General features: G+C 44.9%; 1 protein-coding gene across 1 annotated transcript in view; it reads right to left on the minus strand.

The window, feature by feature from the left end:
• VILL (villin like) overlaps nucleotides 1-18,978 on the minus strand; it is a 44,923-nt gene that overhangs the window by 18,539 nt on the left and 7,406 nt on the right. The window contains exons 3-9 of the mRNA XM_063126527.1: nucleotides 13,858-14,054; nucleotides 12,424-12,532; nucleotides 11,006-11,116; nucleotides 9,660-9,859; nucleotides 4,928-5,006; nucleotides 4,336-4,434; nucleotides 2,203-2,356 (exon numbers count right to left, since the gene is read on the minus strand). Coding sequence (XP_062982597.1) covers nucleotides 2,203-2,356; nucleotides 4,336-4,434; nucleotides 4,928-5,006; nucleotides 9,660-9,859; nucleotides 11,006-11,116; nucleotides 12,424-12,532; nucleotides 13,858-14,054 — 949 coding nt within the window. The remainder of the gene's footprint in view (nucleotides 1-2,202; nucleotides 2,357-4,335; nucleotides 4,435-4,927; nucleotides 5,007-9,659; nucleotides 9,860-11,005; nucleotides 11,117-12,423; nucleotides 12,533-13,857; nucleotides 14,055-18,978) is intronic.

Raw genomic sequence — 18,978 nt, forward strand, 5'->3', positions numbered from 1 at the left:
TTCACCAGGTTCTCCATATATACAAATGACACCTGCTGAAATTCCCTTTTCTATGCAACTGTTAAAGATACATGCCACGGCACAGTCTCTGAACACCAGGCCTGGCTGCAGCTACTCCCTGCTCAAGCCAAGCAGCACCGCTTGATACGCCTGAGGCAAGGGATAAAAACCACCTTCCTCCAAACTATGTGGAGAAAGGGGTTTAAATGGAGAAGGATTTTAATATATATAAAATAAAACACTGTGAGTTATATGTGCTGAGGTGAATGATTGTCAGAGTGGGTGCTAAATAAGTAAACTTTAGATGATAAATGCCAAACAGACACGTGGGATTTTTGTGGTAGTTTAAAAACAAAACAATCAGAATTTATTTTCAAAAGTTCACAGGCTTTGTTTCAAATAAAACATTTAAAAACCCTTTTGAAACCTTTCATCCAATCCTTTCACTCATTCACATACGCACTTTCCTTTTTCTCACACAATCAATCTTGAACTTTCTTTATTATCAGTATTGATTAATATACATCAACTACGTGCACACCAAACTCCAAAGACACCACTCTCTACACTGACCCCCAAATTTCCCAGAACTTAAGTACCCTAAACACAGAGAGCACTAAAGACTCTAAGACAGCCTTCCTCAACCTCGGGCGCTCCAGATGTGTTGGACTGCATCTCCCAGAATGCCCCAGCCAGCTGGCTGGGGCATTCTGGGAGTTGTAGTCCAACACATCTGGAGCGCCCCAGGTTGAGGAAGGCTGCTCTAAGAGTACCTAACAAATCCCCCACAATCCCCTCAGTCATTCCCTTATGTATCCCTCCTCCCCCTCCCAAGACATTCTAACTCCGCCCACTCAGGCCAACATTCTAAAACCCACAGACTTACAAACTGCAGACATACATTTGGGAACTGACTTGTGGGGTGTAACGCCACAATACAGGCGCCCTGTCCTCCTTTCCATATGGTCACCCTAAATGATAGTGGTGCGGGGGACCAAAGTCAACAGTGGGTGGGCCACACTTCCTTCTCTCTCTCTCTCTCTCTCTCTTTCTCTCTCTCTCACCCCATTTCTCTCTCTCTCTCTTTCTGACACCCCAATTTCTCTCTCTTTCTCTCTCCCCTCACCCCACTTCCTCCAAACATAGCATGCTGCCAGAAGAGAAGGAAACAAGGTTCTTGCTGGAATTTTGAATTGATCACTTGCAGAGAGCTTGTGAAATTGGGCCAAGGGCTGAATGCAGCCCTAAGGCTGCAAGTTGCCCACCCCTGCTTTAACAGATGGGTTTACTATGGTCCAGGCTTCTAACACCACTACCTCTGCTCTCTCCTCATTATGTTTCGCTCATATTTACGCCCCTGATGGGCAATTTAGAATTCACAGCTTCTCCCCTGTGGCTTCGACTCACACTGCTCTGGTAACATTTGTAATGTACGAACCGCGATTCCCCTCATAGCTTCGAGGACTCCGTTTAGCAGGGAGAGGAAGCCATGCCATTGGTCCCAACCCGCACGCAGTGACATGTCAACGTGGGGAGGAGCTACAGGGAACCAGCTCCCACGCTGTCCTTAAGCATGGATTGGCCCTTCAACAAAGTCAGACTAAGATGTGATGTTAAATGCACCTTTTGCATTGAATGTGCAGGTTATTTACAAATGCAAATTGCATCAGCTGGGAGGAGGGCTATAATGAATGAGTCCAGAAGAAGCGTTTCAGAGGGAATTTAACACTTCCCTCTCCTATGCGGATAAATATCCCTCCTTTAAAGCCGGTATTTGCATTGGGAGGAAATCACTCATTTGTGTCTTCATGGCACTGGGTTGGTGCCGCCCCCTCCTCAACCCTGTGCTTTCCCTCTCCTGGGCACCCCCGCCCTCTACCTGGTGGAAAGCGACCAATCGCTGGTCCCCTTTCACCAGACTCCACCCCCAGGTTGGTCCCAGATTGGCCACAGAGCGACGTTACGTGGTGGAAGCACCATGTTGACGTCGCTCCATTTGAAAAAGGTGTGGTAAATCCCCAACTTTTTCAAAACTCTGTATCGTGGGGAAGCCCCCGCGGTGGCTGCAAAGCTGTGCCTGTGTCGTCTAACCGACAGGACACAGATCCACGGCCACTGCAGGGCTTTTCCAGAGTGTAGACGGCCCCGAGGATTGTATCTTGTTTGGCCCTAAGGGAGCAGACGTAGGTGTTTCTGCCTTACCAATCTTGCCAATGCTGTAGGCTTTCCCAAGCCCTTGAGACTCGTATTTTTCCGTCCACTTCTGGAAGAGCTGTTTAAACACGGCCGACTCCGCTCCGTCATTCATGACTTCTATGTTTGTGGTGGGAGGATACCCTTTGGCTTGGATGAAGCCCTAGAAGAATTCCAAAAAAAAGGGCAAGTCACCAAAGGGAAGAAATGTTTCCAGGTACTGTGTGTGAACAGATGACATGGAGACGAGGACGACAAATTGTGTGTACTTTAACATTCTATAACTGAACAGCAAAATTTGGCCTGGGGTGCAGAATTTAGCATCTTTCGGAAGCTCAAAAATCTGTGTTTCCTTCTTTTCTTTTTTAAAGATGGGAGTTTCTAGTCCTTAAGCCTTCTAAGACAGGCTTGAAAATATAAACGCGCTGCATTGTACATCCTCAGAGGGAAGGAAGGGGCAAAAGGCCCCCAACAAGAATACCAGGGCTTGGGAGAGGGGTTTCTGCAGCTTCTATAAAACTTCTTGCTCTTTGCTCACCGTAGCAGAAACAAAATAGATTATATAAATAAATATACTGTATTTCTTCAATTCGAAGACGTACTTTTTTCTCATATAAACATCTCTAAAAACGGGCTGCGTCTTAGAATCGCGGGTGCGATTATTATTCTTAGAATCAAAACTTTTTTTTCTGTTGGTGGTACTGAAATTAGTGTGCGTCTTACAACCGATGGCGTCTTACAATCGAAGAAATACGGTAACATTGTCTTTTAATTTGCCAAAGAAGAACCAAATTCAGAACTTTACTGGCCTGGTTCAGATGACACTCTGGGCTTTGCGGTTAGCTTAACCATGTTCAGCTGTGGTTAACACTAACCACATGCAGAATGCTTGCAGATAACACTTTTAACCCTTTTGTGGTTAAGTTTTCCTTACTGAGCCTAACCACAATGGCCTGGTTCAGACAACTCACTAAACCATGCTGCTTAACCACAAAATGGTTAAGGGAATGCAAACCATTAGAGCGGGCATTTTATTGCACGCTCATTACTGGGCACTAACGGATTTTCACGGATTTACACCCCAGTAAGTCTGATTTATTTTTAAAGACAGAAGTTGCCACTCTCTCCTGCTGTGTGCAGGAGAAGCAGCGCGATCAAAATGGCCCACGTGCATGTTGTTTACTTCCTGTTTCAAAAGAGGAAGTAACGAGGGACAAACACGCAGGTGGAGAAGCGATGGTAAGCAAATACAATTTCCCCCTGTGTGATGATGCTTGTAGCCAAAGCAGCATAACCCACGCACAAGAAGGAGGTAGCAGCAGGTTTGGGGAACCCCAAGGATTTCAGAAATATATATCTTTAGGAAAAAGGACTTAGCATGTTCAGTGGCCACAAAATTTCAGAAAACTGGGTGGCAGGAGGGTGAATGTAATGGAGTGTTCTGCAAAGGGGCTTGGCTGGCAGGAATCCCATACAGCAGAACTCCACCTTGTAACATTTTGTTGCAGATCTCACTTGTGCATTACTCATTCCATTTACACTTTTATCCTCACAACAACCTTGCACGGTAGATTCGACAGAGAGATGATTATTGGCCTAGTGTCGTTACAGAGAGGCTGAGAGAAAGCTATTGGCCCGGTGAGCTTCGTGGGTGAGCAGAGATTGAAACGCAGCTCTCCTTCGCCCAAGTCTGAAGTTGTGTTCACACAACCACACTGACACATTCCCCACTACCTGTTTCTTCATGATTTGTGCCTGAATATCGTGTCATGATTAGCATTCTCACCACCTCCTTTTAGGTGGAATTTTATACTAATTCATTAAAATTATATATTGCCCAACTGGTAGTTGGCGTTGGTGCAGTTTAAATTATAACAATTTAATAACAAATATTATAACAATTTAGTAACAAATAACAAGTTTGCATTCTTACTGTAATTTCTAAAATGTTTTAATAGTGTTATTTCAAATTGCTTTTAATAGTATTTTAATACTGTACTTAAATGTGATTTACAATATTGTTTGTGAACCGCTTGGAGATTTTTTTACTATTAAGTGGTATAGAAATATTATTATGAAAGAATGAAGGAAAGACCGAAAGAAAGATTTTTTTTTGAGAGCTTGTCCGAGCAAAGAACTCACCACTGCTCGGCTGAAGGCAGCTTTCTTTTCATCTTTGCTGGAATCCTTCCCTCGCCAGACGTAAATTTTAAAACCTCCCTGATCTAAAATGTGACAGTCCTGTTAAGAAAAGAAGAAAGGACGAGGGGAAATAAACCTCCGCAGGATTTGAATCCATGGCGCTATCTGCACGCACGGAAAGCCCTGGGGTGGGGTGTGCGGTGGCAAGGCGTTGATTATATGATGCAGCACCCACCTTGCACCCACCCCGGGGCTTTCCCATGCATCCGTTCTCTATCCTCTTTCCGGAGTCGCGGTGGAGGCGTGGCTGGGCATATGGTGATTCCTGATTGGTCACCATCTGCCTTGGTAGAGGGTAGGCCCTGCCACTGGAAATGCCGCACTTTTGCTGCTGCGTCGGGATTGGCCGCCACCCCCCACCCCCCAAAGCAGTGAAACTGTGGGGTTTTGCTTATCGTTCTAGCAGCCCCCATGGCTCTGAGCTTATGTAGATCGGGGCACATGTGCTGAAAAGACCTAGCTGCTTACTGGGTACCCAAAAAAGGGGGGAGTATCCCCACACCCAACCTGCATAGACTATGTATTATCTTACCTCATGCTGCAGGAGGTCTTGCGTCAGGGGCCGTGTAGCAATTTCTTGAACCACCAAATCCTTGCCGTTTTCATAGACGCTTCAGGAGGAAATGGACAATGTAAATGGACTTACGATCTTCTACACCAGTGGTTCTCAACCTTTTTTGCTCCATTCCCCCCTTTCACCATTGTTCAGAATATAATCCCCCCCCTTCCCAGGTGCATTCCAAATAATATGCATATAATATTGAAAATCTTTTATTTATTTTTTCTATATTAGTCCCATTTAAAGGGACAACACAAAGCATGGCCCCTTTTACATTCTCAGCTCCCATGCTTTGCGTTGCCCCTTTAAATGGGAAACTTGAAACTTCTAGGATTGCGAGGGAGGGAGGGAAAAGAGAGCAAAGGCCTGGCTTTTGCAGACAACATGACACTTTTCTGTGACGTTTTTAATAACATGTGTAGGAAGACATAATCTAGAGGACATCATACTTTGCTGAATAGTGGTCTCAATTCCCCCCCTGGAACCCTAAAATTCCCCCCTGGCGGGGAATTCCCCCCTTGTTGAGAACCCATGTTCTACACGATTTAAAGGAAGGATGGTGATGCCAAAGCTTAAATCCCACAAATAAATCCCGTTTACACCATGCCTGTAGATTGATTGGCCTCCATTGAAGACATTGGTGTACCTTGTGGTATCATGGTAGTGGTATCATGGTAGCTTCTGCCAAATGCATAAGTATCGGAGGGAGTTTGGGAATTCTTCATCCCACTGCTGGGCTCCTGCTCTTTAAGCCTAAACTAGACAGGACTGTGGTAGACCCTGTATCTTTAAAACAGGGAGCTTTTCTACGCAAGGCTGTTAATCGGCTGTACCTATTTTCGGTTTCATCACAGGACTGAGATCCAAGCACTAAATAAAGAGTTTCCTTACCTGCTTTTCTCCAACCTAACCTCTAGATGGCAACGTGGTAGCGGAACAACGCAATCACACACATTTTTAAAAAGCCTTTCTTTTGGTTTTACAAATAAATACTGCACTTTCCCTTTTCTAAAAAAAAACCCCTTGGAAGTGCTGGTTAGACACAAAACTGAAACTGGAGGGTCAGGCTGTCATTTAAAGAATCCATCAACAACCTTGAGTAGGGAATAATGAGTGCATAATAAATGCCTCGTGTAGAAAAGCCCAGGGTTTGACCCAAGAGTGAATTGATGAGGAGCACTGAATCCCGCCAATATTTACGCCCTCTTTCTGCCCTCTTTCCTCTGAACTGGGTCCTGATACCAGAAATCAGCCAGGAATTGTGAACGAGTGCTTCACCGGGGTGTGAGCCATGGCAAGTGCTGATGGTGCTGACCCCTGGCATGAGCCCTAAGGCCTATAGCCAGGGGTGGCCTGGGGGGGGCTTTGCACCCCTAAATTTTCTCTGCGCCCCCTAATTTTTTTATGAACAAATAATTAAAAAACAATTTCAGACATTGTCTTTAAAAGGCCTGCAAAACAGATGAACTTCCTCTGCTACTTTTTTGCCCACCCCTGAACTTTTAGGCTTCTACAGGCCTGCCAGCCCTAATTGCTAGTGCTGGATTCCATATTAATTAACAAAAGAATAATTCAATTTCCTACCGACTTGTTGTTCTTAATATTCAATAAATAGAAAACGCAGTCTCTTTAGACAGGGAGATTTCAATTATAAAAAGCAAGCTCTACATCCCTTTTTTCCACCTCAAAATTTGGGATGTCTGGTTTACAGAATTTGTTTTTGTTTGGAATTATTGCTTAAGCCCAGGAAACTACAACTAGCTGAGGGCATCTGCCTTGTCGGGTGTCAAAAGAGACGACAAAGAAGAAGAAAACTCCCAAAGCCAAACAAGCAATTTCTAGCACGCTTGTGATTGGCCACTCACGGAAGTTTGTGGGTTCATTTCATGATGTCCTTAGAATCCAGGGCTCATCCCGTGCTATCCCCTGGAAATTGTGGGTTTAAGAAACCCAAAGATAATGTGGGCATATCCCAGTGTGTAATCTCGGCATTGAGCTAGAATTACGCCTCCAGATGACATTATAGCAGTAAAGTCAATTGAGCATTGTGACGTAACAGACCCTTACACTAGGCCTGTCGCGTTGACCTTTCTCAGGCCAAGCGCCAGCACTTGAAAACCTGAGGGAGGTTTAATTAAGACTTTTCCCCTAGCTATGAGGTAAACAGGTTTAATATAGGATCTCTCAAAATATACTGTGGGAATATTCTGGTGTGGGTGTTTAATTAGGGTGACCATATGAAAAGGAGGATAGGGCTCCTGTATCTTTAACAGTTGCATAGAAAAGGGAATTTCAGCAGATGTCATTTGTATATATGGGGAACCTGGTGAAATTCCCTCTTCATCACAGCAGTTAAAGCTGCAGGAGCTATACTAGAGTGACCAGATTTTAAAAAAAGCAGGGCACCTGCAGCTTTAACTGGTGTGATGAAGAGGAAATTTCACCAGGTTCCCCATATATACAAATGACACCTGCTGAAATTTCCTTTTCAATAGAACTGTTAAAGATACAGAAGCCCTGTCCTTCTTTTCATAGGGTCACCCTAGTTTAATAACCGTAAAGCAGGTAAATAATGCCAAGCTGACACGTGGTATTTGGTAGCTAACAAAATAAAAATAAGTTTGTTGTTGTTTAAAAGCTTTAAATCAAAATATAATACTTTCAATCCTGCCTCCACACACCAACCACCTCACTCTCTTCACACCAATCCTAAATCCCTAGAATCCAAACTCTTCTTACTCTACAACTAAACAACTCTCCTCACACGCACTCAAACTCACAACCCTCACAAACTCCCAAAACTCTCCTTATATACTCCTTTCCCTCCCCCACCTATTACACCATAAACCACACCCACTCAGTTCTAACATTCCATACTTACCAGACATACTAATCTAAGCCAGTTAAAGGAAGCCAGATTCCAGCTGGACATCAGGAAAAACTTCCTGACTGTTAGAGCAGTACGACAATGGAATCAGTTACCTAGGGAAATGGTGGGCTCTCCCACACTAGAGGCCTTCAAGAGGCAGCTGGACAAGCATCTGTCAGGGATGCTTTAGGATGGATTCCTGCATGGAGCAGGGGATTGGACTCGATGGCCTTGTAGGCCCCTTCCAACTCTGCTATGCTATGATTCTATGATATACAAGATATTCAAATTCAAATTTTATTAAGGCAACCCAGCATGGGTTTTAGCCAGATACAAGAGTCATGATATAAAAACATTACAGCATTGTATTAAACATCAAATATTGAACTTTTACATATAAAACATCATATATAGTGCTGGGATTTTTACCAGCAACCTTAGTTATCAGGGGACACTAAGTCTTTCCTAATTTTTGCCGCTTTCACTGCAAAGCAAGCCAGGTTTAACAAGATGGATTTCACAGTGTTTGTAAATAAGTAGCCAATTTTATCCAGATCTCTATAATGAGTAATTGAAGCCAGAAATCTCGCTAGATGTTTATCCCTAGGGGTGTTGTATAATTTACAGTATAATAATAATAATAATAATAATAATAATAATAATAATAATAATAAATTTATTTCTTACCCGCCTCTCCTTTTAGATCGAGGCGGGGAACAACATTAGAACAGGAATCAATACATCTTAAAAATTCATGATTTAACATTGATCTGGATAGGCCTGCCGGAAAAGGCTAGTCTTTAAAGCTGCCTTAAAATCACACATAGAGTTAATTTTACGAATCTCCTCCGGCAGGCCATTCCACAATCTGGGGGCGACAGAAGAAAAGGTCCTCTGGGAAACTGATGTCAGCCTAGTTTTAGCTGACTGAAGTAAGTTCACCCCAGAGGACCTGAGTGTGCGGGGTGGACTATATGGGAGAAGGCGATCCCGCAAGTAACCTGGACCCAAACCATTTAGGGCTTTAAAGGTAATGACCAACACTTTGTACTTTGCCCGGAAACTAATTGGCAGCCAGTGGAGTGATTTTAATGTTGGTGTAATGTGGTCATCCCTAGGTGTACCGGTGACCAACCTGGCTGCCATATTTTGAACTAGTTGAAATTTCCGAACTAGGTACAATGGTAGCCCTATGTAGAGCGCATTGCAGAAGTCAAGCCTTGAGGCTACCAGCGTGTGCACAGCCATCTTTAGGTCTTCTGACTCTAAGAAGGGGCGCAGCTGGCGTATCAGCCGAAGCTGATAGTAGGCACTCCTGGCCGTCGCATCTATCTGGGTTGTCATTTGGAGTGACGGATCCAGGAGCACCCCCAAACTGCGAACACAGTCTTTCAGGGGGAGTGTAGCCCCATCCAGAACTGGCTGACACACCTCCAAACCTAGGTCAGAGCCCTTGACAGCAAGCACCTCTGTTTTGTCTGGATTCAGCTTCAGTTTGTTTTTCCTCATCCAGCCCATTACTGCCTCCAAGCATTCATTCAGAGGAGACACACTATCCTTAGCTGAGTCTGTTATTGAAGGCATAGAGAAATATATTTGGGTATAGAACATAATGAACTGATATACAAGATACTCAATTGTGGGGTAACGTCACAAGCACAGGGAGCAGGGAGTATTCAATTTCAAACTATGTGACCGCCTGTATAATTGATTGGTGGCATTATACATGGCCGCCCGTATAATGCCACCAATCACATCCAAGAAAGAAAGCGGATGCAGATAACCACAGTAAGGTAGCACAGTTTTTTAAAATTTTAAATGTAAAGAAGCCCTTACTGGTAAAGACGGACGTTGGCTTTCTGAAGTTCATCCGCTTTCTCATCTGGCATGGGTTCTCTCAGGTCTCTGTTCCGCTCTCCCAGCACCGCTTTCATGATCTGCATGAGGTCAGGGCAATCTTTCTCATTATCGATGATACCGATCTGAGCACGTCCACCTCTTTCGCCGTCCCGGATGCTCCTGGCCAAAACCATTCCCTGGGGTTGAAGGAATGGAGAGAAATATGGGAACGCGAACCTGCCTAATGCGGAGTAGGTATTGGGTAGGAGTCATAGCTCAGGTGGGAAATTGGGCCTCCTCCAGATCTCATCAGCCCCAGCCAGAATGTTCAATGGCCAGGGATGATGGGAGTTGTAGTCCAACAACATCTGGAGCTGCCTTGTTTCCCAACCCTGCACTGCCAGATTTCAATCTCCCCTGACGTAGTTCACAATAGCAATATTACTACTGTACAGACGCATGGTAAAAAATTTAAAAGTGGTTTCCCACCCACCCCGAATGCACGTTAGGGCTAAAGCCAAAGGCAACATCTAAAAATCTTCCTCTAAGCTAGTGCCTTATCATCACTTCTTGTGACAGCAAATTCTAAAAATTAATCCTGCATTGCATGAAGAAGTACTTCCTTCTGCCCTGAATCTCCAACCAATCAGTTTCATTGAATGACCCCCTAGGGCAGCCTTCCTCAACCTGGGGCGCTCCAGATGTGTTGGACTGCAACTCCCAGAATGCCCCAGCCAGCTGGCTGGGGCATTCTGGGATTTGCAGTCCAACACATCTGGAACGCCCCAGGTTGAGGAAGGCTGCCCTAGGATCTTGCATTATGACAAGGAGAAAAAAATGGTCTGCATCCACTTGCTTCACAACACTCCTTATTTTAAAAACCTCAACCATGTCCTGATTTATTTACCTTTCTCCCCCTAAACTGTACCACCCATCACCAAACACTGGAACCTTTCTTGACCATCCTGTTTGCCCTTTTCTGCATCATTTCCAGCTCTAATCTGCAATATCATTTCTGAGATCTGATAACCAGATCAACGGAGTGCAACGGAGGCCACCGTCTCATAATCAGGGTTAATGAAAGATTTATGCCTCAGTCCACTTCGAAAAGGAGGGGCGCAGTTCGTCCTTTGCTTCATGCTGAAAAATGCCTTGGGCGAAATCTGGCAAACTTGCCCACCTCAGGCTTCACCACCAGCCCTTCTAAATCGTTTATGATCAAGTTAAAATGCCACCTGTCCTGCCACAAACAAATAAATCCTTGGGGGATATCACGACTGAGTTTAGCATTTTCGCTCGCCCAAACTGCAACGCAACCAACAGCGTGGATTTGCAGCACTGACCCTAGATTTCTCCGCAACGTTGCACGAGGGCCCGTTCCACTGGATCAAGACTTTGCCAAGGTCCAGCAGGAAGACGTCCCCTTTATTGAAACTGTCCCAGGAAAGATCCACCTGACAGAGGAGGCAAAAGAGAAGGAAATGTGGGAGTACGTGAAGAACAGGCATTGAAGACTTCATTATTCTGGCAGGCCTTCCCTTTTGAGAATCTTATCGCTTAGGGTGACCCTATGAAAAGGAGGACAGGGCTCCTGCATCTTTAACAGTTGTATTGAAACGGGAATTTATGCAGATGTCATTTGTATATATGGAGAACCTGGTGAAATTCCCTCTTCATCACAACAGTTAAAGCTGCAGGTGACCTGCCCTCTTTTAAATCTGGTCACTCTCATATAGCTCCTGCAGCTTTAACTGTGGTGATGAAGAGGGAATTTCACCAGGTGCCTCATGCATACAAATGACACCTGCATAAATTCCCTTTTCTATACATCTGTAAAAGATACAGGAGCCCTGTCCTCCTTTTCATATGGTCACCCTATTATTGCTGACTTCTTATATATTGTTTTATGCTGTATTTGCTTTATTGATGGTTTTATCCTGCTCAAATTGTTTTAAACGTGTATGTCGCCTAGAGAATTTTGAATATAGGTAGGATATAAATTGAATAAATAAATAAGATGTTATGTAATTCAGAAGGTGTAGCGGTATAAGGAAGTTTTTCCTGATGTCCAGACGGAATCTGACTTCCTGACTGTAAGAGCAGTACGACAATGGAACCAGTGACATAGGGAGGTTGTGGGCTCTCCCACACTGGAGGCCTTCAAGAGGCAGCTGGACTACCATCTGTCAGGGATGCTTTAGGGTGGATTCCTGCCTTGAGCAGGGGGTTGGACTCGATGGCCTCGTAGGCCCCTTCCAACTCTACTATTCTATGATTCTACGATCACCTCTCCAAGCAAAAACCTGCTTCCTTCCAGTTGCCCAGGGATTTTCTCCTGCAAGACAAAAGCTGATCTCTACCCTTTTGTCTTAGATTCACCCTTACACCAGATCCACTCTCTTCTATCCCTTCAAGCCTTGTAGGTCTTCGTCCTGAACACAGGGTAAACAAACCCTTTTTATAAAAGAAACACCATGGGTCTCCATTGCTCTCCTTTGAGGAAATTGACGTCCAAATGAGTGCTGAAGCCTGAAAGTTCACCCTCTCAGGGCTAGGGTGCAGGAGCATAACACAGGGAACAGGGAGGAGGGTGCTATGTTTCCTGCTGGATGGAGAGAAGAGGAAATTCCCCCCATTTTGAGCAACGTTCTAATATTTTGATGGTGCTCTCACAATACAAACTCATGTGCACTGAGTGCTACTAGCCCCACGGCACTGAACCCCAAGCGATGCACAAGTTTTAGGTTTTCCCTCTCCTTACCTCCGTAGCCGACACGTGCTTCTTCCCCTTGACGTGAAGGAGGCGTTTGATATTGTACATGTTGGTCTCCACATGCTTGAACCCGGAGGCGATTCCGCCTTTCTTGTAGCTGTTGGAAATAAAGAGGGGGAGGGAAGCTTTAAGACAGTGGTATAGCAGATACTATGCTTTATCAGCTTAGGCTGATATACCAACTGTGCCCTTATCTGGACAGAGAGAGCCTAGCTACAGTTATCCATGCTCCGATAACCTGTTGTTTGGGTTACTGCAATGCGTTATACGTGGGGCTGCCTTTGAAAACCGTCCGGAAACTTGGTACAAAACAGGGCAGCCCGTTTACTAACAGGGACTGGCCGGCGAGACCACATCATGCCAGTCCTTCTACAATTTCATTGGCTGCCAGTCCAGGTCCGGGCCCGATTCAAAGTGCTGGTACTAACATTCAAAGCCCTAAATGACTTGGGGCCAGGTTATTTGAAGGAACGCCTCCTCCCATATGTACCTGCCCGGACCTTAAGATCATCCTCAGGGGTCCTTCTCCGTGAGCCCCTGCCAAAGGAAGTGAGGCAGGTGGCTACTAGGAGGAGGACCTTCTCTGCTGTGGCACCCCGCCTGTGGAATGAGCTCCCCAGAGAGGTCCGCCTGGCGCCTACACTGTACTCCTTGTACACCACCTGAAGACTTTTTTATTTTCTCAGTATTTTAACACCTAATTTAACTTAAATTTAAACTTTGCTGTTTTAATTCCGTATTTTAACCTATATCAATTTCTGCTGTGTGGTTTTATCCTGGTTGTGCTTTTTGTATTATATTGCGTATTTGTGTTTTCAGACTGTTGGTTGTTTTATTATGCTTTTCATGGATTTAATTTTTGTGAACCGCCCAGAGAGCTTCAGCGATTGGGCGGTATAAAAATGTAATAAATAAATAAATAAATAAATATGCTCCCATAGAGTGCAACATAGCTTGTTAGACTTTTGACTTCAATTTAAAAAGAAAAGAAAAAGTTACTAGTCCTTAGTGTTGTTCCGAAAAACACCAGACTTCTGTAGATGGGAATAGTGCAAGAGGCAACAGATAACAAGCTCAAATTCTGCTTTTCCTGGGGGTGCCTGCTCTTCCAGCTACCTAACAGTGGTCATGATCCACCCCCAGAATATCCAAAGCCAAAAGGAGATCACCACTGACAGGTGATGGGAAGACGGAGGGGACCTCGCAGCAAAGCAAAAAGTCGCTTTAAGTCCCCCTCTTTCTAAATCCGCAACTTGCAACTACAGGGCTAGTTGCAAGTTGGCGGCTGCGTCGTATAACTGACGCAGTGCCACTGTGCAGCCACCACACGGTAAATAGGGCGTATACAGAGCCTCCAGCGCAAGCCCCTTTGAAGCGAACCAGACTTCCTTTCCAGCTATCGTGCTTTTCTCCATCACTCACATGATGCCTTTCTTGAAATAACCTTTAAAGGCTGCTGACTCATAACCTTGCACTTCTCTGTGTTGCACAGGGTTCCCGCCAAGGGAGTCGTCCAGCTGAGTCACGTAGAACGCGGCTGCCCCTTGCTCGTCCTGAGAGGAGTCGCGACCGATCCAGTAGTGCAGGTCAGTGGAAAATCCATTTCGCGTCTTCAGGTTCTAGGATGGAAGGGGTATTATTATTATTATTATTATTATTATTATTATTATTATTATTATTATTTATTTATTTATATAGCACCATCAATGTACATGGTGCTGTACAGATAACACAGTAAATAGCAAGACCCTGCCGCATAGGCTTACAATCTAATAAGTTGTAGTAAACAATAAAGAGGGAAGGAGAATGCAAACAGGCACAGGGAAGTGTAAACAGGCACCGGGTAGGGTGAAGTTAACAGTATAGAGTCAGAACAAACTCAATATTTGAAGGCTATAGGGAAAAGAAAAGTTTTTAGCTGAGTTTTAAAAGCAGTGATTGAGTTTGTAGTTCTCAAGTGTTCTGGAAGAGCGTTCCAGGCGTAAGGGGCAGCAGAAGAAAAAGGACGAAGCCGAGTAAGGGAAGTGGAGGTCCTTGGGCAGGCAAGAAACATGGCATCAGAGGAGCGGAGAGCACGAGCGGGGCGATAGTGTGAGATGAGAGAGGAGAGATAGGCAGGAGCTAGACCGTGAAGAGCTTTGAAGGTCAGCAGGAGAAGTTTATATTGGATTCTGGAGTGAGTTGGAAGCCAATGAAGAGATTTCAGAAGTGGAGTGACATGGTCAGAGCGGCGGGCCAAGAAGATGATCTTAGCGGCAGAGTGGTGGACAGGGAAAACACACTTCTGCAGTTAAGAAGGTGGAGATTTAGGCTGGAAAATGAGGACAGGGGAATTTCGCTTTGGGGGTGGGGGGAATGCAAGAATGACCATATCCACCAATGTAAAAACACAACGCTAGTTGATAGAGCTGAATATGAGAGAGGTTTTATTTTATACATTCTGATGCCTCAGTTATTGCTCGGAGGACGGCAACAAGAGAGAAGGCCTTTTCTGTGGTGGCTCCCCAATTGTGGAACAATCTCCCTGATGAGGCCCGCCTGGCGCCGAAATAATAATAATAATAATAATAATAATAATAATAATAATTTATTTCTTACACGCCTCTCCGATTGGATCGAAGCGGGGAACAAAAGCAAGCATAAAATACATAAAATACTGATTAAAAACATAGTATACACTGTTAAAAACATCCTAAAAGCACACTAAAAGTATCCTAAAATTCTACTGGATAGGTCTGCTATCATTGTTATCTTTTTGGCGCCAGGTCAAGACGTTTCTCTTCTCCCAGGCATTTAGCAATATGTAATTAGCCTGGGTTTGTTTTTGTATGTTTTTGTGGTTTTAAATTGTATGTTTTTGTGACTTTAAATTTTTGTGTATTGTTTTTAAGTGTTTTTATCCTATATAAACCGTCTGGAGAGCCTCAGCTATGGGGTGGTATACAGATGTAATAAATAATAATAATAATAATAATAATAATAATAATAATAATAATAATAATAATGGTTCCCCCCCATTTCTGGGTCAGCTGTAATTGATGCGATGAGAAATGAACTCGTTCCTTTGAGGGAGACCCTTGGACAGGGTTGGCTTTCCTCCTCAGTCCCTAAATCAGCCTTCCCTCACCTGGAGCCCTCCAGATGTGTTGAACTGCAAATCCCATCATCCCCAGCAAACATGCTGGCTGGGAATGATGGGTGTTGTAGTCCACCACATCTGGAGGGTGGTGAGAAGGGGGAGTAAGAGATTGCACGGCCTTCTGGCTCTCTTCCTGTCAAGCAAGCAAGTGGTAGCAGTGAGGAGGAAAAGGAGGAAGGGAAGCCAAAGCAGCTGGTGATGTTGAGGGTGTCAGAAATCTGGAGTGTCAGGGCAAGGCCCGCTTCCACAGCTGAGAAGTGGGCGACTGAGAGGCTAGGCTTCATCAGTTAGGGCAGATGCGATTTGTGATGGGAAACCCCTCTGCGGGGATCTACACTACTGCTTTTAAAGCGCTTTAAAGCACTTTGAAAACGTTTTGAAAACTGTATATGCAGTGTGTCCTGGGCCCAAACAGTTGTCAAAACTGTTATAAAGTGCTTTAAAGCGCTTCAAAGCAGTAGTGTAGATCGCCCCGTGCAGTAAAGAGATTCCCCAGGGAAGACACCCCATTCACCTCCCTGAGCACCGCTGGAGGGTAGTCGCTATCAGGAAAACAATACATGCCCTGACTTGCACAGCGACTATTTTCCTCGCACCTTTCTCACTCTCTCATCCAAAGTAAACATTCCCCCAACAGCCCTGCAGCGGGGTTGCCATAGCGATTAGTAAGGCAAAAGAGCAGTTTCGTGTGCGGAAAGGGTGGCGCACCAAAAGGGAAGCGAAGGAGCGAGAGCCAGGTCAGCGGAACTACATGCGCGCAGCTTGGTTTCCAGGGGACGTAATCTGGCCCGACGCCAGGGCCAGGTGGGCCAAGGAGCATACAGGCAAGGGATCCATGATCCCGCACCCTTACCGGGAGGGCTTTAGCAGCTACACAACAGGCAGACATTCAGCTAGTAAAGTTTTTTTTCATCCCAATGATGTGGAAAGCTTCATCTGTTTGATTTCTGCCTGCCACGCCGCTGGGCAAGGCGCACAAACCGTGCCACGTGCCTACACTATGAGCTTTATCACACCAGCGTTATACTGTGCAATCACTGCAAATTGCATGCAAAGGACTCAGAAGTTTTCCACCTTATAATCTGCTTTGATTGTGAAGTACTCTCATGCATCCTGCCTTAATTGTGCTATAAAGCCAAAAGATTCGCCGTATTTAGCCCCTACTTGTTGAGCGTATCTTCTGAGCTGCCGCTGGGGCACAGGAGCAGGATTTTAAAGAAATGCTTACATCTGCGTAAGCTTTAAAGATAAAGACACCAAAATTGGCACAGTAATAGATATTAGGGAGAGCTTTAAGCATACCAAATTTCAATTGAATTGGGTCATCCGTTGATTTTTTACATTTCCCCCCTTAAACTCACTTCCTGGTATGCAAAGGATCGCTGTCGCACGGTAGCAAAAACAACAACAACCGCGAAAGCTTAGCGCTACGGGGATAATCCGAGGGAAGCAGGTACGTGGGATGAAGCTTTATGCGTAAAGAATATTGGTTACAAATGCTCCATTTTAAGGGTTATACTATAGTACACTACAGACACGGCATTATGTACAAAATCCAAACCAAACAAAACTGTGGAAACATTTTTTATTTTATTTTTAACGCATTGTGATCAAAATTGTGTAGGGCTAACGTTGAAGTCCATATTAAATTAATTTAAGGAGCTGGGTCCTAGGTAAAAAAATAAAAATCCTTCTCTGAGGAAGAGGGGGCAACTCTACCACAGATACATTTTTCATGGAAGGATTTACACATACGAAAATCTCTGCATATGTGTAAATCCTTAAAGGTGGCCTAGAAATAATTTTGGATAGATAGATGAGAACATAAGAACAGCCATGCTGGATCAGACCAGGAGTCCATCTAGTCCAGCATTCTGTTCACACAGTGGCTAACCAGTTGTCCACAAGAAACTCAGAAGCAAGGCATGAGTGCAACAGCACCCTCCCACCCATGTTCCCCAGCAGCTGGTTACATATACTTATTGTCTTTGATACTGGAGGTAGCACATAGCCATCAGGGCTAGTAGCCAAGGATAGCCTTCTCCTCCAGGAATTTCTCTAATTCCTCATTAAAGCCATCCAAATTGGTGGCCCCCACTACATCTTGTGGTAGTGAATTCCAGAGTTTACTTCTGCGCTGTGTGAAGAAGTATTTCCTTTTATCTGTCCTGAATCTCTCACCGATCAGCTTCATCGGATGACCCTGGATTCTAGTTTTATGAGAGAGGGAGAAAAATGTCTCCTATCCACATTCTCCACACCAGGCATCATTTTGTACTTCTCTATCATCCCCAAGCTAAACGATCCCTTCCTTCGTGGGGGAGTTCCTCCAGATAGACAGAGATATTCTAGTTGTAGGACATTGTCACCACCAACTTAAAAAACAATGGGTTGGGTCCAAGACCTGCCTTTCATTGCTGCAATGCCTCTTCTCGTGGAAGGTGGCTCTTCCCAATATTCAGGGAGCTCTCCTTTCTCCCTCCTACACCATAGCTCACCCCATTTACCTGGGTCCATGACCCACTCATTAGGGGACTGGAGGGAAACTCCCCAACACCAGCCTAGTTGCATGCTCTAAATGTGGATCCAACCCAATACCACCATATTTCAGCCACTCAGCCACTTACAATTTCCTTGAAAAAAGCACTGGGACATAAAATATCCAAGAAAGATGTCTCGATTTTTATCGGGGTGGTTTTTATACTAGCCAGTGGCAAGTATTGGGGTAAAAAAAAGGGGGGAGGGGAGGAAGAGCCCAGGGGGGGGGGGGTTATCCTAACAAAAATATATCCAGAAAAGCAACAGTTAGCACTTGAACAGCCCACTGAGCAGCAAGTACATACGTCCGTCTTCCTCACTATGGTGAGATACATTGTATTTCTATTTAAATGACCATCGTTGTTTCTAAATTTACATCTATGCATATAACTTAGTATAAATAGAGTGACCCTATGAAAAGGAGGACAGGGCTCCTGTATCTTTAACCATTGTATTGAAAAGGGAATTTCAGCAGGTGTCATTTGTATAGATGGAGAACCTGGGGGAATTCCCACTTCATCACTATAGTTAAAGCTGCAGGTGCCCTGCCCTCTTTTAAATCTGGTCACTCTAGTATAGCTCCTGCAGCTTTAACTGTTGTGATGAAGGGGGAATTTAATCAGGAGGGAATCTACACGTCGTTGTGAGGGCGCTTGCATGCGCCCCCAGTGCGCCCCCAAAGCGACTGTGTAGATGGTGCCCTGAAGAGACGGAGGAAGAGGCGGAGGAGGAGGAGGCTGGGGAATCCGGCCGCGTCCTTGCTGCCGCCGCAGTCCACCTCCCCGCCGGCCTCCTGCTGCCGGCGAAAGAGCCAGCTGGGTCGGAGAGCTTCTTCCGCTATCTCCCCCCCCCCCCCGCCTTCTTCC

The sequence above is a fragment of the Elgaria multicarinata genome, chromosome 1, assembly GCF_023053635.1.
Source record: "Elgaria multicarinata webbii isolate HBS135686 ecotype San Diego chromosome 1, rElgMul1.1.pri, whole genome shotgun sequence".
Taxonomy (NCBI): domain Eukaryota; kingdom Metazoa; phylum Chordata; class Lepidosauria; order Squamata; family Anguidae; genus Elgaria; species Elgaria multicarinata.